This window comes from Zootermopsis nevadensis, unplaced genomic scaffold, assembly GCF_977971745.1.
Source record: "Zootermopsis nevadensis isolate Lab colony 2312 unplaced genomic scaffold, Znev_1.0 Znev_ptg000029l, whole genome shotgun sequence".
Lineage (NCBI taxonomy): Eukaryota > Metazoa > Arthropoda > Insecta > Blattodea > Termopsidae > Zootermopsis > Zootermopsis nevadensis.
Window position 1 is genome coordinate 1,657,165 of NW_028259161.1, and position 25,256 is coordinate 1,682,420.

At 40.4% G+C, this 25,256-nt stretch overlaps 2 protein-coding genes across 3 annotated transcripts in view; one reads left to right on the forward strand and one right to left on the reverse strand.

Moving 5' to 3' along the window:
* Positions 1–25,256, forward strand: part of MED20 (Mediator complex subunit 20) — a 204,785-nt gene that overhangs the window by 4,781 nt on the left and 174,748 nt on the right. The gene's annotated exons all lie outside the window — the stretch shown is intronic.
* LOC110840846 (paired box pox-neuro) overlaps positions 7,329–25,256 on the reverse strand; it is a 49,862-nt gene continuing 31,934 nt past the window's right edge. Inside the window, exons 4-5 of the mRNA XM_022086124.2 lie at positions 10,498–10,756; positions 7,329–9,747 (exon numbers count right to left, since the gene is read on the reverse strand). Of these exons, the coding sequence (XP_021941816.2) occupies positions 8,942–9,747; positions 10,498–10,756 (1,065 nt within the window). The 3' untranslated portion in view covers positions 7,329–8,941. The remainder of the gene's footprint in view (positions 9,748–10,497; positions 10,757–25,256) is intronic.

The window sequence follows — 25,256 nt, forward strand, 5'->3', positions numbered from 1 at the left end:
TATTATTATTATTATTATTAATTATAATCACTTTCAGGGCCATAGAATAATTTGCTTCTTATGTGCCCAAGAAGTGCCGGTCACAGTGGGCTCGAATCCCGCTCAAAGGACCCATACTGGGATTGTAGAGACGCAGATGCGTCTGAGAAGGATTTTAATTTATGGGGTTTGAACGGCGGTCTTCCAGTTGGGGATCATATAAGTTACAGCTGCAACAGTCAGCTGGAAATGAAGGTATCGAGGGATTGAGTTCGGAGCGTTGTTCACGTGACGGAAGCAGGTTTTCTGCAGTTGGTCTTCAGCACGCAGGAGGAATCACAAAAAGTTAAAAGTTTGTCGGTGCTTTGACACGATTTCTTGCATTTCACAGCTAACAGCGACGCGCCGAGCACGTGGCATCGCGTCGTTAAGTTCGTGTGCTTGAGTTATGCTGTCTGTTAGGTTGACATTTCAGACACGCCAGGTGAGAGCCGGCATGAAAATGAAACGAAGTCTCTTAAAAATCAGAAAACACTTGCCTACAATGGAAAACTCGTGGAACTGGAAAGATGACTGACTACCAAAGTAACTCGGTGGCTTTGAATCTACCTTGAAAACAAAATGCTAGGCAACTTTTAACGTAGCAAAATGTAAGACCTAACATAAATCACTTTCTAAATCTACTGAAGAATTTCGGGGGGACGGATCGTTTCATGTTTGGTTCTGTGAAATATTGTGGAAGTGTGCAAATTACGCATGCAGCTACCATCCGGTTTGGGACTTAAAAAAATAAAATTTCAATCTCCATTACTTGAGAGTTTATTTTGTTGGTTTTAACGATGTTTTATCAGTCACTGAAGATAGAACAATACTAACGAAACAGCCATTGCTATGCATAAGTACTCAGTGGAACTGGTAATTAGATAACAGTTATTAAAATAAATACGTAGACCTAATGTGATTAGACTTTGCAGACAAAAGAGTTGATGGCTTTTTATAAATTAGAATTAAAATGTCCAGAAAAAATATATGTAATATATAATAATAATAACAAAAATTCAGTTATATAAGACTTGAGGCTTTCAAAATGAACAACTCCATTAGTTTATTTACGTACTTAACAGCAATGAAACGAGGCCTACTACAGCCAAGCATTAAAATGACAGTACAATACATAAATGAAATAAAAGATATCGAAATACGTTTCTTTAAAGGAAAATAAAAGAGAAAAGGTCAGATGTACAATGGACTATCTGAGCTACTATTATTAGCTTCTTAAGAAGGACTCTGTTCCATGGAGTTAGTTACAATAGTAATGATTCGGTCCACGTGTAATAAATGAAATTAACTACCTAGCCGGCTTCTTGACACTCTAATTACGTTACTTAATCAAGTATTGATGACGTGGCTCCAATTCATCGTAGGTCGTCGCTGTGGCAGTAAACAATTTCGCTGGCATCATGGTTCTAATAATCTGCAAGCATTTGGCAGCCCATCGAAACACCTTTCTATATATTTTACTGACAACATAATCGTGTTTACATACCTAATGTGGATTAAAGTTGCAGAGCAAGTGATCTGTGTTAGTATATTCCATTCTAATTAATCTCGCTGTCGGTTCAGTACGTCAAAAAGACCAGTTCGACATCACAGTTTAATCTGCTCTCACCCTTATCACTGGAGACCGAACGCTGTCTTGACTTGTCCAATCAGAGGGCTCATTCTGCACTGGAAGTGGGCCCTCCACCCTCCGGAATTGGTTTCATGGTTGGAGGGGAAAGCAGATAAGAGTAGGTACGTGCCAGAATTAAAAACGTGATTGGATAATGGGATTTGAGAAATCCACATCAATGTTTATAGCTCTATACTGCCCGGGAATCCATATTTTAAAAAAACGCTGAAGGTATCCTTGCCTGAGTGCCTAAACGTCGGTCTGTACAGGCTTCACGCGTTGAAAACCACGGCACTACATGGAGGTGAGTGGTTAGCTACAGTTCCCGGCTGCTTTACCCCAAGGAAAGGAGCCTCAGGTAGGAGGATTGGTGAGCCTAGAGCCATGAGGATATGGTAACGGTGCGGACGAGAAAGATATGCCCCTGTCAGTAGTAGAACAAATGCCATCAGTTTTGTAGGCATTGATCTTACTAGCTGAATTATTTTGATTCTATTTCAAACAGGAAGTGTGTTATCAACCCTGAAGATGGAAGTAGTATTATCCTCCGAAACGTTGGTGTCTATCTGTAACTCCACATGACGTTACATCCCAGAGGATCAAAGATCATATCTAATTAATTCACCAAAAATGTGCCCAAGAATCTCCTCATTAAACAGTTCTTTCATTGTCATGTTACTCTCAGTTTCTTAGGCGCAAAACAATTATACACTTTAATACATTGTACTAGCGTAGTGTGACCCGTCAAGGTTGACGGGAATTAGCATTTTTGCTGTGAATAGTAATACAGTTAATTGCAGAAATCTTTGCAAATCGCACTGATGGTACTACAAATTTCTACCAAACGTAGACGCCGCCAGATTCGTTTGAATTTATTGCTACCAGAGTCTCCACTATTAGAAATTAATCTTAATTTCTGTCAGCATCGAACGATCAGCGCATTGTGCAGTTAAGCGTGACGGATAATGGCTCTTGTACCGGGAGTTTAAGTTCTTGACTGGAGCCCGCAAGATAAAATATTATTGCAGTAACCATGCTCTTAATTTCCGTTACAAATGGGGCTCGGATCTGAAGAAGAGACCTGAGCCTTTATCAGAATAAAGTGAAGTTGCTAATGTTGTTCCAGCACCCTATCGAAAAGCTGGAAATTCAAAATTGTTTAGAGGGACAAGTGCCTGGAGCGCCACTGGGTCTCACCTGCTGATTTATAATGTTGCTCGCTCGTGTCCTAGCAACCACAACGCCAGCTGATATAAACTAAACTAACAAATGCCGTGCCATTACGTTTAAGATTATAAATCTAAAATAGTTTACTGACTGCGTGAATTTTGGGGGAGAAGGAATCACATCAGGTAACTATGGGCCTCAGTAGAACTCTTTCTTTTTTTTAGAATTTTGTGACATTTTGCCATCTAAAATTGTAGTTTTGTATATTTGTATCTAATAGATGGCAGGATAAAGGATTCATAAGAGTGGATCATGACATTAAAATGGATTTCAGGCCAAAATGTGAAGCCGTGCGCTGGTTCTGGACAGGGCTCAGTGGTGTTAAGCAGCTGACTATTTTATTCGTGTTCGGAGTGAATCTGTTCGGCGATTAGAACAAGAACCCGGTCCAACCACTTGCCACAATTAATAAGCTCGCTGTGAATGTCCTGGAAGCAAGGAGGTCCGGCATTCTTCGACTTTAAATGATGTCTTCCTATTAACATGGACGTTTAAAGGCTTTAATTATTTTGTACCTAGATTATATGCCTGTCATACTTGTAGGTTGAAAAAGCAGGTTCCATCACGCATGGCAGATAAACAGCTGACGCCTGCCCTGTAGCACAAACTCTTGTAAATTCCGCTGTTACCAAATATACTTCAAGAAGTAACAGGCCACTGTCTCCGATGCTGTTTAGCGACAGTAAAAATAAAGTGGAGGAACATTCCATCTTTTGCCTGGTGTGACTCAGAATCGTAAATCTCAGTCGACAAAGCGGGTCTGCGGACCAGAGTTCGAACCCAGAAAGTTCTGGATACGAAGCGGGAGTACTAACCACACGACCTTAAAATCGGCCTCAGTCACTTCCTTCCAGTTTTCTGAGCGTCACGGCAGAGTGGTTAGCTCTCCTCGGTCACCTTGACCGAAGTGGGATCCGAACCACGGTGCGAACCAGTTACTCTCCACAGTGTTTACTTTGACAGAAATGAGGAACGCCCAGAGATTGTAACTGGACACAGACACTCCCGAATCGTGACGTTTCTGTTGTAATCTTTTGTTAGTTGCATTAATTTAATATTACGTCTCACACTAGATCTGCTCTTGCGTGCGTAGGCCTATATAAAGACTGTGTGTGTCCGTCCGTCCGTCCTTCCACGCATGCGCTGTAATGTCTCTGGCGCTTGTTTTTTACCGGACAACACGCCCAGTAATTAAGAGCTACACGATAAACCTGATATGAATGAGCAGATGTGGAAGTGTTCAAGAATTGATTGATTGGGTCATTGATCAACTGTGCAAGTTACATAATGCAGTCTTGTATGAAATTAATCATAATGGGAAGACAGATTCTGAATTTTGAATACGAACACGCTGGAGGCCCCAAACCGCGATAACTGAATAGAAATGGAGAGTGCAAAAACGGTGGCGTGAATTACAGGGGAAGGAAAAGTCTTCCCGCACTCCACGACAAGGATTGCGTTGCTGCGTGTCTGCAAGGTTTAAACTTGAAACCGCTTTTTTGCAGTAAAGTCCTGCTTCGTGTTCGGGAGATTTTCGGTTTGACTCTCGTTCCACAGGCAGGCTAATCTGACTCAGGGCTGTAGCAGATTTTCTTCAGTTCCTCCAAGCGAGTGCTGACGGCAGGATTCAGCCGCAGTTTAGCAAGTTACATCTCAGCAGTTGATGAAACGTAGTTAAATAATTTAAAACGAACCACCCATCGATTTAAACTGACGTCGTGCGTTTCTTCTAAGTATATTGTGATACTCCGTTTGTGTCAAGTTTCGTGATTCATAAATTAATATGCCTATAACTAAGTGAAGTTATTTACATAATATGGGGCTTACTCTTAGCGTTATACAGACCACCCGCGGCACAATATTAATACGATGTTTCTCGATTATTAATTGCGTAATGTGTATAGGCTTAAGTTCTGAGCTGCCATGACCCAAAACCCTGGTCCTGCAGTGTAAATCATGTTTAAATAACAAGGGACGTGATCAAAGTGGATACAGTTCACTGGTTAAATTGTGAATATTCTTTTGATCACTTCTTATTGTCTTCAACTGACTACTCGGCTTCAAATTGACTTCTCTGTGGGAAGCCAATAATCAGTCAGCTAGTCAAGAAATTATCGTATATTATTTATTATATTTCACAACATGACGCTACATTATTACCAAATAGTGAAGAAATTCCTCACATTTAATTGAACCCTAAGGTTCATTACTGGTCCCCCTTGTCATCCAGATTAATCCAGTCCATACCCTCCCGCACAATTTACTTAAGATCCAAGTCTTTTCCTTTCTAGTTTTCTGGCTAAAATTATGTAGGTCTATATATTTCTTCTCTCTGCCAACATGCTACATACCCTTCTTTGTTTTGTTTTCCTAATAACATTTTGTCCAGATCATGAAGCTCTTCATTATGTAATTTTCTCCAGTTTCCTGTCACTTCCACTCTCACAGGCTGAAATTTTCTCCTCCGGCATCTCGTTTTTAGACACGCTCAAGAAATGTTTTTGCTGAGAGACAGAAGATGAAATTCACATAAGGACATAGTAGATAAATGCATACGAAGTGGACGCGAGGAGATTTGGGGGGGGGGGGGGGGTATATGCAGCGCTTGTTGATCAAGTATGAGATTGTTTGACGACATTACATTTTGTGGTTGCCTTTCACCTGCGTTGTGCAGCAGCTGGCAGAAGTGAATGTCCTTACCCGAATTATTTTGCAATTACGAAATCTTATAAAAGTCGTCTTTGTCCAGTAGCGCTCCTAATAATTTGTGCACGGTTTTAGAAGCGCAGATTTGTAATTATAACTCACTTGCTCACAATATAGCTAAGGGTTTGTAATAGGATATTTAAATAAGCAAGTAATTCTGCGGACGTTAATTCCTATCATTTTGTGAGAAAGACATACTCGATGCTCCATCTGCCCCACCTGCTGGCCTGGGCACGCAGCCTTGACTGTATCAAGCCAGACAGATGAATTGCAAAATGTGCTACGTTCCTTACGCCCTTCTTGCACGTAGACCCAGCAGTCTGTTATACCTTGCTTACAGTGCTACCAATCTAATTGCATTACAATTACTTGCAATTGAATTGTTTGTTTTTGGAACTGAATGAATTACGCAAGTCAAATTTACATCATTACAGAGAAGAATTATTTTACAGAACGTTAACCCTTTCCACGCTACGACGCACGAGATACGTCGCTTAAGGACACCGACACGTACTTATTGCATTTACGAGTATTTGGCGCCGGAGGAAAGAAATTCCTGAATAATGTGGCCATTGCATTATCCGTTTATTGTGTCCGGTGGATATTAATCCAAGTCTGTAGGCACTCAAGTCTGGTAGAGAAACCTCATGAGACTCTGTAGCTTGAGAGGATAATATTAAAATAGATTTGTACAGAAATTGTTTATGAAGGTGTGAAGAGAAACGTTCTCTGTCTTGCTTTTGTGATGGAATTGATGAACTTCAGTGAGTCACTGAATTATGTACTGAGTTCTAAGAATAAAACACGGTTGTTCTGAGGTTCCTCGTTTGCCGAATGCCCAAACTTTTCAAGTATCTAATTAAAATTTAAAATTCAGACACAAACATCGACATTGCTGTTACGTTAAAGTTCTCATACATTCTTACCAGTCCACATTTCGTGGCCGGGTGGCGAGCACTCCTGAGTCGTAATCCGGAGGTCAAGGATTCTATTCTCTGCCATCCTAAGGGTTTTCATGGGCTTCCTCGGCTGCTCCAGCAATCACCAGCATAGTTCCTAAAGTTATGCTACGATCGCTTCCTTCCATATCCTGTCCAAGTCATTATTCATTAATCATCGTATTATTCGATACTATAATAGCTTTTTACAACGTCGTTAAATGAACCATGAAGAAAATACGTAACAAGCAAGCCGTTAAATAACTAGGAACCTAACCAAGAGAAATCTTAGGATTGTTGATGTTTTGGCGTGGATTTTCTAACCTGCCGATTAGAAGGATGCACAGGAAGAGAAAAGACATTTTACAGTTAACCATTTAATCACATATAAGTTCACAGATAAACTACAGATGTCCTCTTGAACATCTCGAAGTGAATAAGTTAAATGTTGTGAGGAATGTCTTCATCTCGCGAGAAAGAAACAACTGACGTCTCATATGGGCCATAGGCTACAGTTTTACTGACTAGGAAACTTAGTCTGCTGATAAACAAGATTCAAAACATTCCAGCTCACATCTTATCTCCAGCTTTAATAAGAACATATTTATGTTTGTCTCTATGGAAACCTGGGCCATGTGCCGTAGGGTAAATTGGAATCTAGAATTCACAACTATCCTTTGTGACAGTTTCGAATGAAGCATTTCATTTCAAATATTGTATTATAATAAGTCTCAGCTGTTGAAATTATTTTTAAAACATCAAAACTAATCGACGTACGAAATGGTTATAGCTTACTAGAGTCTCTGTTGCTCAAAATCGTAAGCAGTAATCCATCCGTTTTGTACCCGCGTGTCCTTAAACCATATTCCCGGAGTGTAGTCCAAACCTTTCTGTGCTTAGCTTACGACACTGGAATTATAATTTTTTAGCATTTCCGTGTTAGGATGCTCAAAGAATTATAGGCGTAAAACACAAATACAAAGATGGCGGGCGATGGATGCTATAGTGTTTGTGAAGAATGGAGTGGATGTAACCGGCTCTGGATGATGTCTATTGGCGAATTTCCGTAATAATCTTCGGGTTTTTTTTACCGAGCTGTTAATTAATTAGATATCTTGTTACTTTTTTAAATTTTGTCTCATTTTCAGTGTTTTCCTGTAATTCGCTTTCGTGTGAGGCACTTTGATAGGTTAACTGAATTTAATCATCTTTCTCCAACTTAAGACCGTCTCTTCCGTATTCTACAATTGTTTTTAATAATAATTGGTTTTGTTCATATCCTTCGTATTTTAGATATCTGTACTTTAACAATCTTTCTGTTTCCTGCTCTTCTAATTTTTTTAAATGAAACACGTGACTAATATAATCACTACAAGGATTGCACTGAATTGGTTTTAAGTATAACTGAAAAATAATTCTTGGTGGTGAGCTCAATTAAGACACAAAATAAAGATTTATAGGTATTCGGTGGTCTGTGGGGATCTCATATGCAAAGCAAGCATGGGACGAGAAGAGTTAAGACCCACTGTCTTAGAGTGGACATAGAAATTCCGTCTGTAGTTCGTAGATTTCTGCTTGCGATCAAAAGACAAGGACCGAGATTAAAGTTACACGGGGTGGGAAATGGTCCATACTCTATCTGAATATTGCTAAGAAGAAAAATGCTGACGTTTTCCTATGTTGCTTATTTGTTTACTATCACGGAAGTAGCTATGTTTGAAATAAGAAATGACGACCTTCAGGAGAATCTAGAACACACAGCTAGCTTACATATCAAGATTAACATGTTGACGTTTATTCATGTATTATGCAGTTTTGTAAATATTAAACCACATTTTGGAGCTATTCTGAATTTAACCCTTTCCATGCTTGGTTTTGGCTAAAAAAACATCTGATAATAGCTTAAATCTTATTTCTCCCTCCCCCCTTCATATTCAGTTCGCATCATTCAAAGTTAATTAGCCGTTTTGTCACACACTATAACCGAACATATCATAATTAATCAAAATGTTTTTAGTACATCGATATTTTACTCTATATGAAAAACATTTAATGTGTTTTTGTAAAACTGGTGTATAAATGCATTTTATTCTTACGTTTTAAATTTGAAAATTTTGGTGGGTGTTGTAGTCGGCGATGAAATAAATTCATAAAAATACGTTATTATATATTACTGTGTAATTTTCACCGTTGAAAACCCGTAAACAGCTTTCTTTAAGTTCTTGAGGGGGGGGGGGGGGTGATGATAAAGGAGGTTTCTTCAACTCATCAGACGCCAAATACATTCAGACTAACGTTTATTTCTGAGCGATATGCCTTACGCGTAGCATGGAAAATGCTGAATTCCTAAACTTTTAAGTGAGAGTTTTTGGTTTGAGACCCGTTTGTATCATGATACCTTTCGTTACCTCGCCATGCACTACGTGTTACAAGTGGCTGCCTGTTTGTGTAAGTTTTCTGTCTGCGGTATTGTGATGGATGAGGCACAAGACGACGATGACGAAGCCTCGGTGAGGTCGATGCCAGAGACCTCATGGTCCTGGTGAGGCCTTACCGCTGACACCAAGCTGCACGTACAGGGTTTGTCCACCAAGAGCCCACATGGCGGCTGAAGTAGCATGGCCTGCAGCGAAACGGTCGCTGGCTGCGGTGGCGACTTTTTAGCGTTGTCGGGTTTCTTGAGAAGCTCCTCTATGGAGTACGGATTGCGTTTCTTCTCTGCCTGTGGTGGCTGTTGCCGTTCTGGCTGTTTACTCTCTTTTCTCCTCTCTGGTCTCATCCTGACCTCTTCTTCCTCTTCGTCGTCTTCACTTTTGTCCATCGAGTCCTCCTCACTGCCAGCTGTGCTGCTGTTCTTGCTGTGCGAGCTCTGAAGGACATCGGCGTGTAGCTGTCCGCTAGAGAAGCCGCCCTCTGACATCAGGAGCCCCCCGTATCGGGGGTGATACGGCAGTGTGGAGTGGTGAGGTCGACATGAGATCATGAAGTTCGTCCAGGGTGACTGGGGTTGAGTGAGGGAGCTCTTGGCAGAGAGGGTGTTAGGTGCTGTGGCGGCGTGAAGTTGGTGCAGGGCTACAAGACGTCCGGAGGTGCTGCTCGTGTTGGTGGTGTAGTTGTGGTTCGAGTGGTTGAAACCTTGAGGTAGCTGGGGGTGTGGGGAGAAGAACCCCATCCTGCCGGATACCAGTGACGCTGTCTTGTGTTGGTATGTGGTACCACCAGTGGCTGAAAGGAGAACACTTTCTGTGAACATTTCGCTACAGTCAGTGGTCTGACCTTCACAGGCTGAATGCAGCCTGTTGACCGAGTGCAACACAACTGTCACTTCCTGGCTCCCAGCTGGAACTGCATGACTTACTGCCAAGCGCTATAACAAACAATAAAACGTAGAACCTGCCGGGAACCGGGAGGTGACATGCATTTAACTTGTCAGTTTTACTCAGTCTCTCCAAATTAAAAGGTTGATGTCTTGAAACAATTCACGAAATGACGAGTTATTGAACGGTGAAGTAGGTATTAGGTGTATCTAATAATTAGACCTGTAACTGGATTTACCGAAGGCTGCTATCACACTGTCGGTTAACATCTTGACTTACAATAGGGCCAATCTGTATACGTCGATTACAGAAAGAATGTAATTTTTTTTTCAGTGATCGTTTTGGTAATTTTCGATAAGTTTAATAATTTGCTTGTTCTTGCCTTGTGCTCTGCATAAAGTTGCTGCTAAGTCCTCGTTAAGAGGGGCGGTTAGGCTCTTCAATATCACAAAGTCACAGCCAACACAGGAAGAAAAAGAACAAATATTAACAGCCTCTCTAGCGTGATTCAAAGCCGTTATCTCAGTTTATAAATTCGCTTCGTATTTACGTAAGATTCTCGCTCAGGGGAGCGCCACGCTTCTGTGCGTGTACCCTGAAGGCAAAATAGACTAGTGAGGACGTAGGAGGGGAAAAATGAGCATAAAAATCAACGAACCTGGGGAATGTTGTGTGCTGCTGGGACCCTGGGGGCAAGGCCCTCCAGAAGCAGCCACTGCTGCCACGGATACCAGGTCTTCCTCCGTCCACGCGCCACTGTTCCGTAGGATGCGGTTCACGGAGCTGACGCTGGGGATAGAGTTCGGGTCGCATATCCTCTGAGCTAGAAGCTGGTCTCTGATCTCCCACGCGAACATTCCGGGGTTCTCCTGCTTGAAACGCAAGATCTTCTTCACGACGGTGGGCGTGGCCACCTGCTGCAATAAGACAGTAAGGGAACCGACTTTATCAGTCAAGTTGGCACTTGCCGTAAAAGTGGCACCCTCACGGAAGAATATAAATTTTCGTTGTTTACAGACAAACTTTAAATATAAAGTAAATTTATAGGTAATCTAGAATGCTGTTCTAAGATAGTTGAATCAGCCACATTCTGAAATTCTGCTTTCGGTCAAAATATTTTCATAGAAATGGAAAGGCTGCGATGTTTTGCATCAAATTTTCAGTATTTTATCTATAACGGTAATTATTTCCTTCTGCAATTGTAACGTAGGTGGGAACAGGGGACCGCATTTGCCGTGCTGACATTGTCCATGATGCTTCTCCTTACCGCAGTACATTTAAAAGTCGCTTATCTCGTCCATTTTTCAGCACTCAGTCGTTTGGCACGCTCGTAATGTACAGGAATGAGTTACGTGTTTGAAGTTGCACAAAATATTGTTTAACCCATTCGCAAAATAAGTCAAAGTTGGAAATACCTTGTAGACAGGATGGGTACAGACAGGTGCAAAAATTAGCAAAAAATGAAAACGTGAAGAGTAATGGGAAGACCTAGGAACCGATGGAAAGAGAACTTTGAGATCGGCATAGGCATTTGTTGCATGGTACATAAAGGTAAGAATTAGAGTGAAATTTGTACTTCTGTCGTTCCATCGTTCCTTCTGCAGTAAAAACAGAAAAAATGGCCGCTTGTCTGTCTCATGAAAGATACATCAGTTGATATTAATCTTCTGTCATACGATAAGTTCTTCTAGCATTCCGTGCTGAAAAAGTGTCTCATGCTGAAAGTTTGAAACAAGGTGTGTGTTGCAGTACTGGAGCCGCTGTCTAATGGCTTCTTTCTTACGTTCATCTCTTGAAGCCTTAGATTCCTAATGAATTTTAATTTGAAAAATAACAAGTTACAATCTGTTTTAATATACAGTTACCTAAGCAAAGTGAAAAAGCTCTCTCAATCTTGATTAAGCTGAGGTGCCATCACCTCGTTAAAACTTTGATTGAACTTTGAAGGCTTAATGAGACAGCGAGCCTCATAATTAACAAGCAGCCCCTGCCGACAGATGGCATCACAGGCCATGCAATTATCTCGTCTTCTGCATTCACTCTCATGCTTGAAGTATTTAGGGTAATGGATTCCGAGTAGCAAATAACAACTTTCAGCTTTGAGAACCTTTAACTCTTATCCTTTCTCGTAAACAGACCCCACTTTTAAAGGCGGCATTTTGGCAGCACTGATCGCATTTACTTTGTTACCATAATTCATGACAAATAAACAGGTCATGAAGCAGGTATATGGAAATGATACATTAATATACTCTAGAATATTTTATTTGAAATACCTAAACAGATGGCTCTGTGGGCTACGGCTCATGTTAATAAAATAACTAGTGACGGATTGAACTGCATTTATCTGCCTCAGGACAGTATTTTTTGAACACGGCGATGAACCTTTCGGAATCCGTGAAAGTTAGTTTCTCAAGGGCACTGAAGATTTTGAACTGCAAAAAAGGAAGCATTGCCCGAATTCATTGTTTTGTGGATGTCGTGTTAATATATTCATGTCGTTCAAAAATACGAAAACAGTGGCACATTTTAGAAAGATGTATTAGGTATCTCTGCGTTTACTAATTTCTCAGCAGTTTAAAACATGTCCCTAATTCCATTCTTGCATGAAACTTCTCACTTGCATTTGTAATCGCAGAATTGTCGATGTGTTTTTCAGGATAATTTTTTTCTTTATTTCTTCTTAGAAGGGCCATTTTTAGCAGCCACGATACTGAATTATCCCCTGAATTCATTTTTGTATTGCGCGTTTTCACACAACGTTCAATACGCAATTTCATTTTGATGACAGGGATTTTGAAGACCAGTTTGTTGTTGGAGGGGTGTGTGATCAACTCCTCTGCCCTTTACACGAACCCACGTTGCATTCTGACATTGCGGGTTCCAATAATTTGCACCTTGCTGAGAGTTTTGTGCGGTGTTTTATGACAATGATTGTTCTGAAGCTTGGTTCACACCAGGATGTAGCGTGCGCCTATTACAGAACATGTTGGCTGGTAAGTAGTAGTAGAAATGATGATGATAAAGATAATAATGAATGATACGTGTCCCATAATGAGCAATGAGTGTTAAGAACAAAATCTGACCATGGACAGATTTTCCGTTTAAAATGGAGAGATGATAATAATAATGGCACTGGTAATAACTTAAGGCTAGGTTTTCTCTACGGAAAAGTAGAACGTCATTAAGATCCATGGGAAGGGGTGAAGTGAACTTTAATGTAGACGTGTTCTCGAACTTGGCTGTAGGTGCAGAAAGGTAGGTAGCTTCACGCTTTTGCATATTTATCCCCGGCGAAAGAACCCCCGAGATGACGTAACAATCCGAGAGTAGCGAATAGGTTTGTGGCGTTTTCTCTCCACATAATAAGTAATTAAACAGCGGAACATTCACCTGCATGGTGAGATGTGCTCTGCGTGGCTCTAATTTTTGATACTTGGGAGGGGGGGATACATTGGTGGACTTTGGCATTTATGAGGGTAATAGTAAAATGGATTGTAGTGCAATGACTTGTGTGGATGCAGACTGAATCGAGTTGGTTACGGAGAGGGCAGCACAGTGCGAACCGCGCTTCTCATAATAAAATGCCAGGAGGTCCATCCCCTGGCCCCCACGCCGCGGCACCTCGTTCATCATCCGATCAGACTAATTGAATGTTACAGATGAAAACGTTGCTGCTAATGAAACATGACAGAGTTATTTTTAACACGTTAAAGAAGGACTTTGATAAATCGTCCTATACTCTTAACAAGTGCCATAATGATAGGCTTTAAAAAAAGAATGCCTGATCGTTTAGATCACCATGGTAACTGTTCGGCTTCCTGCGCGCCCAGCTTCTTGGTGTCATCTCCGTCATTGGACCTATCAATGCGATTGGCCAATTTTATCTCATCTCTGCCTTGTACTTTGTTAACCTTTCAGTCTGTGTCTTGAATCCGACATTCTGTGTGCCTTGAAACTTAGGGATTTAACTGTGAAACTCTAAACTTTCGTTCGGTCTCGGGCTATTTGAGACATTGCCTATTTCTGCTTATGTTTCGTGTAAATATTTCAAAAATACAAAAAGAAAAACATTACCTTGCCGCTCCTATCGTGATTAATGCCGGTTATTCCTTTAAATAGCAATACACTACGTTTCCATTGTTAAAACTGCTGTTCATATCATTGCATCCATACTACCAGGAAATCCAGAATTCTGTGGTAGGATAAATTTCTTACGCTGCCAGGCAAAATTGTTTCTTGCTATCCTCCGTTGAAATTCCGCTCATCTTTTGCTCCATTTATATGCATGTTTATTGACAGTAAGATAATCCATTGAAGGGTATTAAAGCGAAAACCCCCGTCATTGTTAACACCAAAACAGTATAATTTGTGACTAATGAAATACAGAAAAAAAAAATTCTGTGTTAATTTGACCTAATTGCCAACAATTTTAAGTTACAATTAATTACACGTTGTAAGAGTGTTCTGTAAATAAATGGGGTATGTGGGGGCTACTTTCGTACTAATTGTTAGCAGATACTGGTGGTGAGATTGGCTTTAATCACCATAATGACCTATAAAGCAACAGCGGTCGGCATAGAAATATTAAGCACTTCGTTATTATGTGTTCTAGGACAATGAAGTCATTTGAATTTTAGCTTAGTCGCCTTGTCTCCTTTTTCGTTCGCCCGATAATTATTTGTCTCTTAATGAATTACGTCAAGTCAAAGTCAAATTAATTCAAATCATTATCTGCCACTACAGTAAAATTTTAAAATAATTTGATATAGTTCTGTCTTACGCTGGCAGAGGAGCTTTATTCTCTTATCAAATTCGAATGAATTATAAAAGATAACGTGGAAATTGGAAGAATATTGAAAAGTTCAATATAAAGTTTGACAATCTTTACGTCAAACCTTGCACAATTTCAAGATACTCTCGGCCTAGACGTTCGGTGCTGTAAGTTGTCTGTCCGTCCGCTTCTTTCATCTCAGAAATTGTTCAGTAGATTTTGATAAAATTTGGTGTTTAATTTTTTCTCGTAGCGATATACGAGCTCGAATCGAAATATATTTTCCTTTTTCTAAAAAATAGCTCTTCATTCAACAAAAACTGTTTCGTGTAATTAAGAATCAATAAATTTGAGACTTAAATCAAATTTAGATGCCCTAAATTTAACAAAATATATTAAAATATTTATTTCACTGTGCATTTTGGTGTCTATAATGATAATTAGTTTAGCAACAGTAAATTTATTTCTCTTATAAATAAACTTAAAAATCAGTAATGTATGGAAAACTTCTAAGGGTACGTTTAGAAGATGTATTCCACAGCATTTTAGGGTTCCGGAATGTACATCCAGCGGATTCTTTACGAAAATTAACATATTAACATACCGCGTTCTCCGTAGACATTTATACGTTTTTGCACAGTATAATTATTTACAGCTTACTTCAGATCACACCTAATGATAGTTGTAATTTAGTAGTAACCTAGCGACGGGTCAGTGTTGAAGCGTTGAAATCGCTCTTTTTTCTTACTTTCACACTTAATGACCATTATGTTTCATTAAAGACAGGCATAAGAGACAATTTCCACACTTTTTTTTTGTCAGTTGTGTAGTTGCTTCTCAGTTTATACAAACCTTACATCTACTTTTAATTATTTATACTGATGTTACAAAAAAGTGATCATTTATCACATGGGATGTTCTCATCGCTCCTGGTAACATGATGCGTTGGTTTGTACGAATCCCTTGATACTGGTGGTCACAGATACTTTATTATGTTATGTTATACCTGACTAATGCACTAACTTACTAAATCCGTGTTCCAAGCCCTTTCTTGAAACGTTAATAGACATTCAGCTGTTCAAAAAAAAATCACTTTAATAGAAACAGGAGGTTCATCACCGTGCTTACAAAATCACACCACTGGATCCTATTCTAGGTTCGATGTTTCTAGTTTAAGCCTTCTTCACTTCTCATTTCTGGAATGCCTATTTTAATATTATCTCCATATACACACTCGCGCGCGCGCTCGCACACGTAGACCTGTAAGTATTCCACGAGTTTTCTTTCTCTGAAATGTTCCATCTAAAATTTTGTATGGATTTCTTATCTTCCCTCATCCGTATCCTGACACAACATGAAGAAGAACGGGGAAGTGCAGATGCAGCTCCAGCCATCTTTAATCTCTTTAGATTGTCATTTTATGTCCCGGGTGTTTTATTCCCGGGGTCCTAAAGCCAGTCCAGATTCCGTAGCGAAAAAAGGACTAAATTCCTGCCCTTTCCGGGAGTCGATCCCTGGACTTCAGTCCATGGCTACTACGAGCTGAGCCAGTGTTGGACTTTCGTGTAAACTGTGATGAGCCTTCAACACTGTAATCTTCTCAAGGAGGGTTCTTTACCGTTTACTTACTCGCCAGTTATCTGTGATCTTCAGTTTCTTTTTCTAGCCGCGTGTCTCAGTCCATCACATCTCATGTGAGAAGTTCAACTGCAGCTGCTACTGTTATGATATTATTAAAAAGAAGGGAAATGTCTAAAAAATAAAAACTTGGGTTGGAAAGAGGATTGCAAGAAGAGAAGAATAAGAAGAAGGGGCTTATGGAGAAGTAAACGTGAAACATTTTGCAAGAAATTTGTCTTTATCTCACTTTCCTTGTTTCTTACACTTTATTGATATTGTATTCTTGTCATTATTGAAGGATTTAGATTTCTGTTACAATAAACAAGCATATCACAATTACTCTGCTTGCCGTTTAAACTTATTTTAATTAGAGCGACTCCAGCTAAAAGAAACTACAATGAATACCCAACTGGCTCCACATATTCTCGATTAAATTTAATTCGATTTAATAAATTTTGTTCAGAAAATTTCTTAATTTGTAGTTTAAAGCCTTTTGACGTTTTGCTCGTGCTTTAATTTTCTGCTTCGTCGTTAGGCCGTCGACATTTTTGTTACCGGGCATTTGACTGATAATAAATTGCAAGGTTTGTTGTGAATTCCGTTCATGTAAACTTCCGTCGAGCGTGATCCAAGTGCGAGTGTTCAGATCAAAGATAATGTATTTAATTTATGATTTAGGCCAAGTTTGTTCTGACTGATATCAGAGCTCAAAGTGATTTATGCAGTTTATAATGTTCAAAAATGTTACTTACATTCATGAAAACAATTATTGAACATTATGCGTCGTTGCCACCGAGACTTGAAGAACTGAGCGATCAACGATCGTGTACTTCGTTATCTGTAAATTTGGATCAGTAGCAGAAAGTGTCAGAATTTCTTCAGCACACATGACATGTAGATACTACCCACGATTAATGATCGGCTTCATTGCTGAGCTACGCCCTCTGTGCTTATTTATGTAAGTCGTGCCTGAGCACGTGCAACATTCTCAATGCTCGCAGTAAATGATACCGCGAAACAAATGCATCACGGAAGCGTGTGTCGCGAGAGATAATTCTTCTTAACATTGATCGGTATCTATTGGGCAGGTTAACAAAGCGGTGTATGATTCTAATCTCGGTTGTCATGAAATATTTTACAGTTTTCTTGGGCGATTCGTTCATTGTTTGTGTGTGATTTGAGTGGGTCTGATCCCACACCCTTCAGCATTTAAGAAGGACGATTGTATGGGAGCACAGTTCTATCATTACTGTGACTCGAAGAATAGTAAACGTGGTAGTTAGTTAAACAGTTTGTTAGTTGCGTTTAATTGTATGTCGAGGACGATATGGTTCTGCATGTTGATTGCAAACTCTTTTGTAATGGGTGGAATCCCGGACAGACTAATAACAAGACGTCTGCACGCAGTATCGCCTTGATAGTAGGCAAATGGAATGACAATGTTTCTCGTCAGTTTAACGAATGGTAATGAAAGGTTTAGCAGAAAAAGTACACGAGGGAAAATAAATACGTTAAAGTGGCAGGAGAGCGGATGACAAATTGACAGACGCAAGCGGATGACAACAGAAATTTTGACGAAGGTTAAGCAAACAGGAAAGAACATTTGCATCATTATTCAAAGAAACAGCGAGGGACAAATTTCCGTTCCAAGTAATGGGACCGCCACATCATTCATCAGTGTTCCTACAATCATCATCATCATAGCCACGTGACGCCATATCAGGACATCGATTCCCGATTATTAGGCTACGAAAATAATGCGCAGGTTAGCTCAGCTGTAACACGTCTGACGGAACTTCGAGTACTCACTAGTCATTATTATGACTGCGGTTATTCGTGTTTGCATACCCTCGGGCTCATAGCTTTAAAACAGGCCACGACTATTTTCTGGTCAGGAAATTCCCCACATTTTGTTGGACCCGAAGGTTTATTATTATCATTCCATCTATATCCAGGTCTTCCGAGTAATCTCTTCCCTTCAGGCTTTAGAACCAGAATTCTGTATAATTACATTTCTTATGTCCCCCGTGAGCGCTGCATGCCCAGCCATTTTCAGTATCCTGTTGGACTTTTAACCAAATAGTCTGTTAGTCTCGTAGGATGACCGATCAATGATTGGTACGCATGCAAAAGATAATATTAAAACGGTTGTGTCTGCTTTTAAGAGAGTCTCACTCTGCAGTTTAATTGCTCGCTTTTGCAAAGGCGATGTTTGAACGTCTGAGTTCAACAAAGGCAAGAGATTTGTTAGCCAGCTGAATACCAATCAGCTGTTCAAGGAAGATCCTGTACCATGAAGTTACTCTGTTCGTGTTCACTTCGCAGGTTCCGATATTTTCCTGTTTCCTTTTCAGATACTTGTATTTACGTTCTATCATTGTGGGAAACCACTTTTTACGCGCGTACAAAACAACTGACAAACTAATGTAATATAGGCTTTATATCAACGCGGCAGTGACAGTTTTTGGTCCAAATTATAACAAATATTTGAAGAATTTCCTAAGTTCTTTTATGCACAAAACACCTGTCAGGGGTGACACTTTGTTTCAGTGTGGATATATTGGCTTATTAGTTTTTATTTCCCACCCCTCAGAAATCTAGCAGTAGCTACGCGTGGACAAATCTTTTGCCTGAACTGTCATGCAACACGAAACCTGATGACGCCCTCAATTTCCTCTTTCGAAGGTCGATAAGGCCAAAGTCCAGGTGCCGAATGAAGATACCCCCGTAACCTTACAGGTCAATTTCCCATGAACTTCTCTTCTAAACCCCCCCCCCCCCCCCCCCCCCCGGATGACAGTGCTGAGGTCAACTAGTAGCATTGTTTGTGGCTTGCTCACACGCAATTCAGGAACCGTGACAATGATTGATGAAACTCCACCCCAACCCCTAACAGCCACCCTCTTGGAAATAGATAACAACCAATCGGCTGACATTATAACGTCTGTGGCCCAATGGAAAGAAAGATTGTGTGGGTGGAAACAAGAAAAGTGTCTTGTTGGTAAATGAATTACAGTTTGGTATAGTGTGACGTACCGGCAAGACACGATAAAAGTCTGGCTGTTGTGAATTATTTAGCTACTTCATTAATTACAGGGGTGAGCGGATGAGCGATGGGACAGAGGACTTCCTGAAATTTATTATGTGGTTGGTGCTTAGGCGTTTCAAGCAGAACGGTGTTGAGGGGGCATGTGGACCTCATGCAGATGAGGCGACAGGAGAATGGTGAAAATTACATAACGATGAACTTCATGATTTGTCTCATATTGAAGCAGTTGTGTTTTGTGTTATTAAATTTGATATCTGTCCGTAGAATTTCATAAAGAAATAATTTCCCTATGGAGATACGTTTCGACATATATTGTGCCATCATTAGGCAATCTTCTAAAGCTACGTACTGTGCCAATTTCTTTTTCATAACACTTATCAAAATTTGTTAAGTTTCTTTAATTTAATTCATAATTTGTTTTGTTGCCCAACATATGAAGTTACTGGGGTGATCAACGGAGGTTATGACGGGACAACATACAGAAGGTGAGAGGTGTGTACAAAATTTAGTTGAAACTCCAGAATGTAAGAGACCAATAGGAAATATATGAGTAAATGGGAGTATAATATTAAAGTGCATCGCATTAAAATAGATTGTGAAGGTGTGAAATGGATTCATCTGGTTGAGGACATGGACCGGTGACAAGCTTTTCTGAACACGGCAGTGACGTTAGGTTCCCATGGGTATGTTTTGGCCAATCAGCGACTGTGAGCTTCTGAAGAAGGGCTGTGTTCCAAAGAGTTAGTTGGTACTGAAAACGGTGAGGAAGTGGTTGTGGTATATTTTAAGGTGGGCCTAATGTCTTTTGGAAAGTGGTCTCAGGATAGGTGTTGAATTGGACGACGTTTAAACTGCGTTCTTTGCGCTGGGTGCAGACGTAGCACATGGCGGCGGCAATGTCCATCGTGGATGTCTGGGTTGTGACGTCGAATCAACATAATATCTTCCATTTCCGTTCAGACATTGAGCCGGCCCCGGGACCTTCCGAGACGAGAGACGCGTTCTTTTGAAGATACTATAATTAATACATGTGTGCACTTCCGTCACTGTGTATTCACAGTGATGAGTAATGGACGTAGAGAGCTTCGAGCCATGCATCCGCTACATCCAGTGGGGGTGAGGGTTGGTTCTAGAACGACAAAGATGGCAACCGGATTCCGATAACATCTCCGCCATTTGCCGTCTGTCATGGCAGAACTCATGCGATCATATGAAGCGTCACTCCCTACCACAGCGCTCTCTGCAATTACTACGACCTTTGTTTCCTCCGATGTACTTTGCACGAGGGGCGTATCATATTAGCCATTACAGTGTGAACTCAAGCTTCCGTCCGCGCCATCTTCAGACAAGACACCAAAATGGTGGTTCCCAGCATATACAATATATAACATCGCAGTTCAGTGGGAAGACGTCCTACATTGGGCGAATCTTGGTTTATTTTTTGAACTCCATAGGTTATGTCACATATATACTCACAAATAGGCTGTTCATACATAGAACACACAACTTTGCAGTGATACAGTGATTATGATTAGTGTAACATTGGTCACTGCTAAGCTTTGTCTTTGCCGACACGTGGAATCGGTTGACAGACACTGGTAGCTATATACAGTTGATGCAGCGCTATTAAATTAACCAGTAAACAAACAAACATAATTATAGATTTTTTAGTAAGCCTATCATTAATCGATTATCAAATTGAATTGATTGTTCGACCACAATCAGTTCTGAGCATCGCCGCACTGCTGTACTTTTTTGAACACCCTGTGTCGTTCTGCTGACGTACGTTACAAATTTTGGTGGTCCGAGTCGAAAGCTAACACTGAAGTTTATGACTCCATACAGCAGTCGAAAGATGGCGACTTCAGTGGAAAATAATTGAATAATTGAAGCTTCCTCCGTTGAGAGCCCTCCGTCATTTATAGCAAACGTTTTTATCACATGTGTGAATTTATGGGACAGGTTTTTGTAACACGTTCTGTCTTAGTTACGGTAACACCTGTTGTCTGTTACCATGGACATGCGTGTCTTGAGTGGGATTTATCAAGGCAAAAATGTCCCTAGCTTTCATGAAGTTTGTTCAACTAATATTTTTCAGATACATGTGTACAGACAAACTGATTGTCCGTACTCTGTATTTTTAAGGTTTTGTAGACCTCCCGGAAATGTGTTTCTTCCTGCCTGTCTGCAAGGACTAAAAATAAGACGAGAAATCTCATTTACAGTAGTAGATCATTGGGACGAGATTCGAACCCACCCATCTCGAGTAAGAAAGGCACACACTATGTAGTGGTATCATGACATTTGGATGCACCATTCGCTGCTTTAGGTTAGTGTGAGAACTGCCATTACTTGAAAGCCCTAGCTTGTTTTTAAAGATTAATATTATAGGTCTGCACGGTTCACTCTTACAATCACTAATAGCTTTTCAGCTGACGGAGAAATTCCTGTTATTACTGACTCCAAGGAGCAGAGTTCAACTTAAGAAGCTAATGGTCGATCAGCTAGTCAAGACATTCACCGATTTTTACGGAACCAGATGGTTCATTACCGTGTTCACTAGAGCCCGCCACCAGTCTTTATTCTGAGCCAGACGAATCCAATCCACACCCTCCAAGCCTATTTCCTTGAGATCCATTTTAATAGTATTTTCCCACGTACACCTAGATCTTCCGTTCAGTCTATCTAACCAAAATTTTGTATACATTTCTTATCTGAACATATGCGCTGTAAGACCCGCTCATCTCATCCCCTTTTCAACCCCTTGACAAAGCACCGAGAAAACCTGCTCTGCTGTTAAGCTCAAGGACTTCAGACAGTTATGTTACTGTTAACTAACCTCAGTAGTTGATCCACTTTTCAAATAGACGAGCGCTACACACGAAAGTGAATATGAGTAGGCCTACGTCACAATTTCCGAGATATCGCAACCCCCGGGGGAAAAACATACAAGCGTATCGACTGCAGGTTATGTGTTAAGTGGCGACCGACAGAGAGGAATGTGTTCGCGGTGTTGCTGCTGGAAACACGCGACCTCAGATATTTTATCTTTTATTTAGTCACAGCAGCTAGACTGTGTGTTCAAAAAGTATTGTTCTCTTAACACAGTTTGGTGGTTTCTGGATTGGAAAAGCAGTTTTATGGCGCACAAGGAAGAAATACAGGAAACGTTAGACACTGTCCACCGTCCGAGATATATTTTATCCGGTTCGGCTGTTGGCTCTGATCCCATCTTCACGGGAACTTATGTTTGTTTGTTTGTGCCCGTTCAAATAATATCGGTTTTTATTAAACTCGGAATGAACTTCTTGTCACTGGGATTTTCAAGTGCCTAGTTTGTAGGAATCTTATATTTATCGATAATGACACAAAAACTACGTAAAGTTATTTATTTTCGAGTGACTATTTGTCATCATAAATATTTTTTGTGGCAAATAAAACGATGCGGTTTCACTTCACGTCTCAGGAAAAAATCTTGTATGAGTCTTGTATTTTGTAGAGCGCTAGCATAAACGTTTTCAGAATCGTGCATCGTATGTTCTGACGCTGTACGTCTGTCTGCCTCAGAATTTCACATTTTAGTTAAGGCGAGACGTAGAACTGTTGGAATCCCCAGCGGATTGTCCTTCATACCGAGATGCAAGAAACTCAGTCTGTGTGTTTAATCTCCGAAACTAATCGACCGACACAGGTGGAAAATTGGAAGGCCCTATTGAGCGTATTTCCCTCTTTATCTTTCGTTCGTGTCCGTTTAGTATAAAATCGAACGTCATAAAATTTCTCCAAAAACGGATCATCAACATAAAATACCCTAGATCTCGTCGTGTTTTAAAACCTTTGGTTTTCTCTTTACGTCATTAATATTTAGTGGCAAGTGTCTCTGCGGTACAATATGTTTCTAAGATTTGAGGTTTTCACAGCGGTGAGTATGAAGATTTCTGTCTTCTGGGTTGTTGCGCTGTGTAGTCTGGTCGATGTTAACCAACGTTTCAGAGGTCATACTGCCTCCATCATCAGGGCGATGAGTATGAAGATTTCCGTCTTCTGGGTTGTTGCGCTGTGTAGTCTGGTCGATGTTAACCAACGTTTCAGAGGTCATACTGCCTCCATCATCAGGGCGATGAGTATGAAGATTTCCGTCTTCTGGGTTGTTGCGCTGTGTAGTCTGGTCGATGCTAACCAACGTTTCAGAGGTCATACTGCCTCCGTCATCAGGGCGATGAATATGTTTGTTGCTGATCAAGAAGTCCCTTGCTCCTGTGGAGCCCGCTGCCTACCACCGTCATCATACGTTCGGACCTGATCCTTAGTCATAACAGTTCAGCTTACATTATGACAGCCAATTTCTCTTCGACACATTCAGCATGATTTACCCATCAACTCTTTTGTCACGCTAGTAATGGGATCTTACAACAAAAGTTTCCCGCTTTAACTTAATCACATGAATTGTGAATCTTATCGTTATGTGATCTTTGATCGGGGACGAAGACTTTTTAAATGAGATCAGTCGTTCCAACATAGACAGATCAGACTTCCCTGCCGATTTTACACGCCCCTTTAAAAAGGAAAGCCTCGAATGGTCGTAGGACTCATTTTACTGTACATCCTGTTTGATACAATTCCGGATCTTTGGCTTCAGTACGAAATAAGCATGCAAAGTTTATGTACGCACGGCAATTAGCAGACATTATCAGTTTATTTCTCCTCTGTACTTCGTTAATTTTCTTCTTTTATGTACAGTGCAATACAGTGCTGCAGTAAAACTGTGTCCTCAGGTTCGACCGGACTAATGTTATCTTAACATAATTTAATCCAGTATTTTGAAACGACAGTAGGGAACCGAAATTATATATTCATGATGAAATTGTAATCAGATCGAATTCGGGAAATGTCCCCTACCATTCAATTTAGAATTGTTTTGGATTAACTTCCATTCCTCTGTAAGAATACGTGATTAAGATATTCACTTTGTATGTGCAAATTATAGTTTTATTCCTGTTGCTTACGAATGTGAAATTTGGGCTTTAACAGAGCATCGATTGTGGGTGAGAGAGATGAATATTTTGACCTGTGAATAAAGAAAGAACAGAAGAACAGGACTGATAAAGTAACATAAGCGTAGCGAGAGGCGTCGTAATTTGCCCTCCGCGGCTAATATTCCTACGGTACTCAAGCCAAGCAGGCGTGGATTGGTGGGACATGTTGCACGTTTGAGGGTGGTGAGGAATGCGTATAAGAGGTTTAGTCGAGAAATGGTGCGAGACCTAGCAGTAGATGGAAGGTATAAAAATATTGTTTTGAGAAATTTCATCTGAGTACGTAGTCTGGATTGAACTGGCGCATTGGCCGTAGTTCGGGAATATGGTAATGAAACTTCGAGATTTATATTAAACAGAGAATTTATTAACGAGCTAGGAATTGTTAACATACCTAGTAAATTCTTAAGTTTGAATTGTCGGTTTGTATGTTCATATGTGTGTTGGTTTGTAGCTCGGGAAGGGATTAATCAATTTGCATCAGACTTATTTCTTAAATACTGGGAAGAGAACACAGGAAGTCAAACCTCCGGAAAAAAAAGTGTCCTGAGTTTGATTCCCGGTGGGGATGGTTTCTTTAGCACGAAAGCTAAGCACGATAGAAGAATAGCCCGGGGGAAAAAATTGCTTCTTTCGGCAAGAGGGATACAGGTGCTAAAGTCACGAACCCACAAACTGTCCTCGTTACGAGCCGCGGTGAAGATGTTAGGTTAGCGATAATAGTAAGGGGCTGGAATAGTTAACAGTTATGTCGTACGGAAAGGGCAGTCTCATATGAGTCGTAAAACACGCAAGGAAAATAAGAGGACTGAGAAGTTCTGAGTGTAGTCACCCTCTGTGACTCGTGGCAGGTGTTTTAGTTTATATTTTTTTGTCTTCTGAGCAGTTCATTTCATCCCTCAAATGAGGGGCTTCCTACTAAATCCAATTAATCCTAA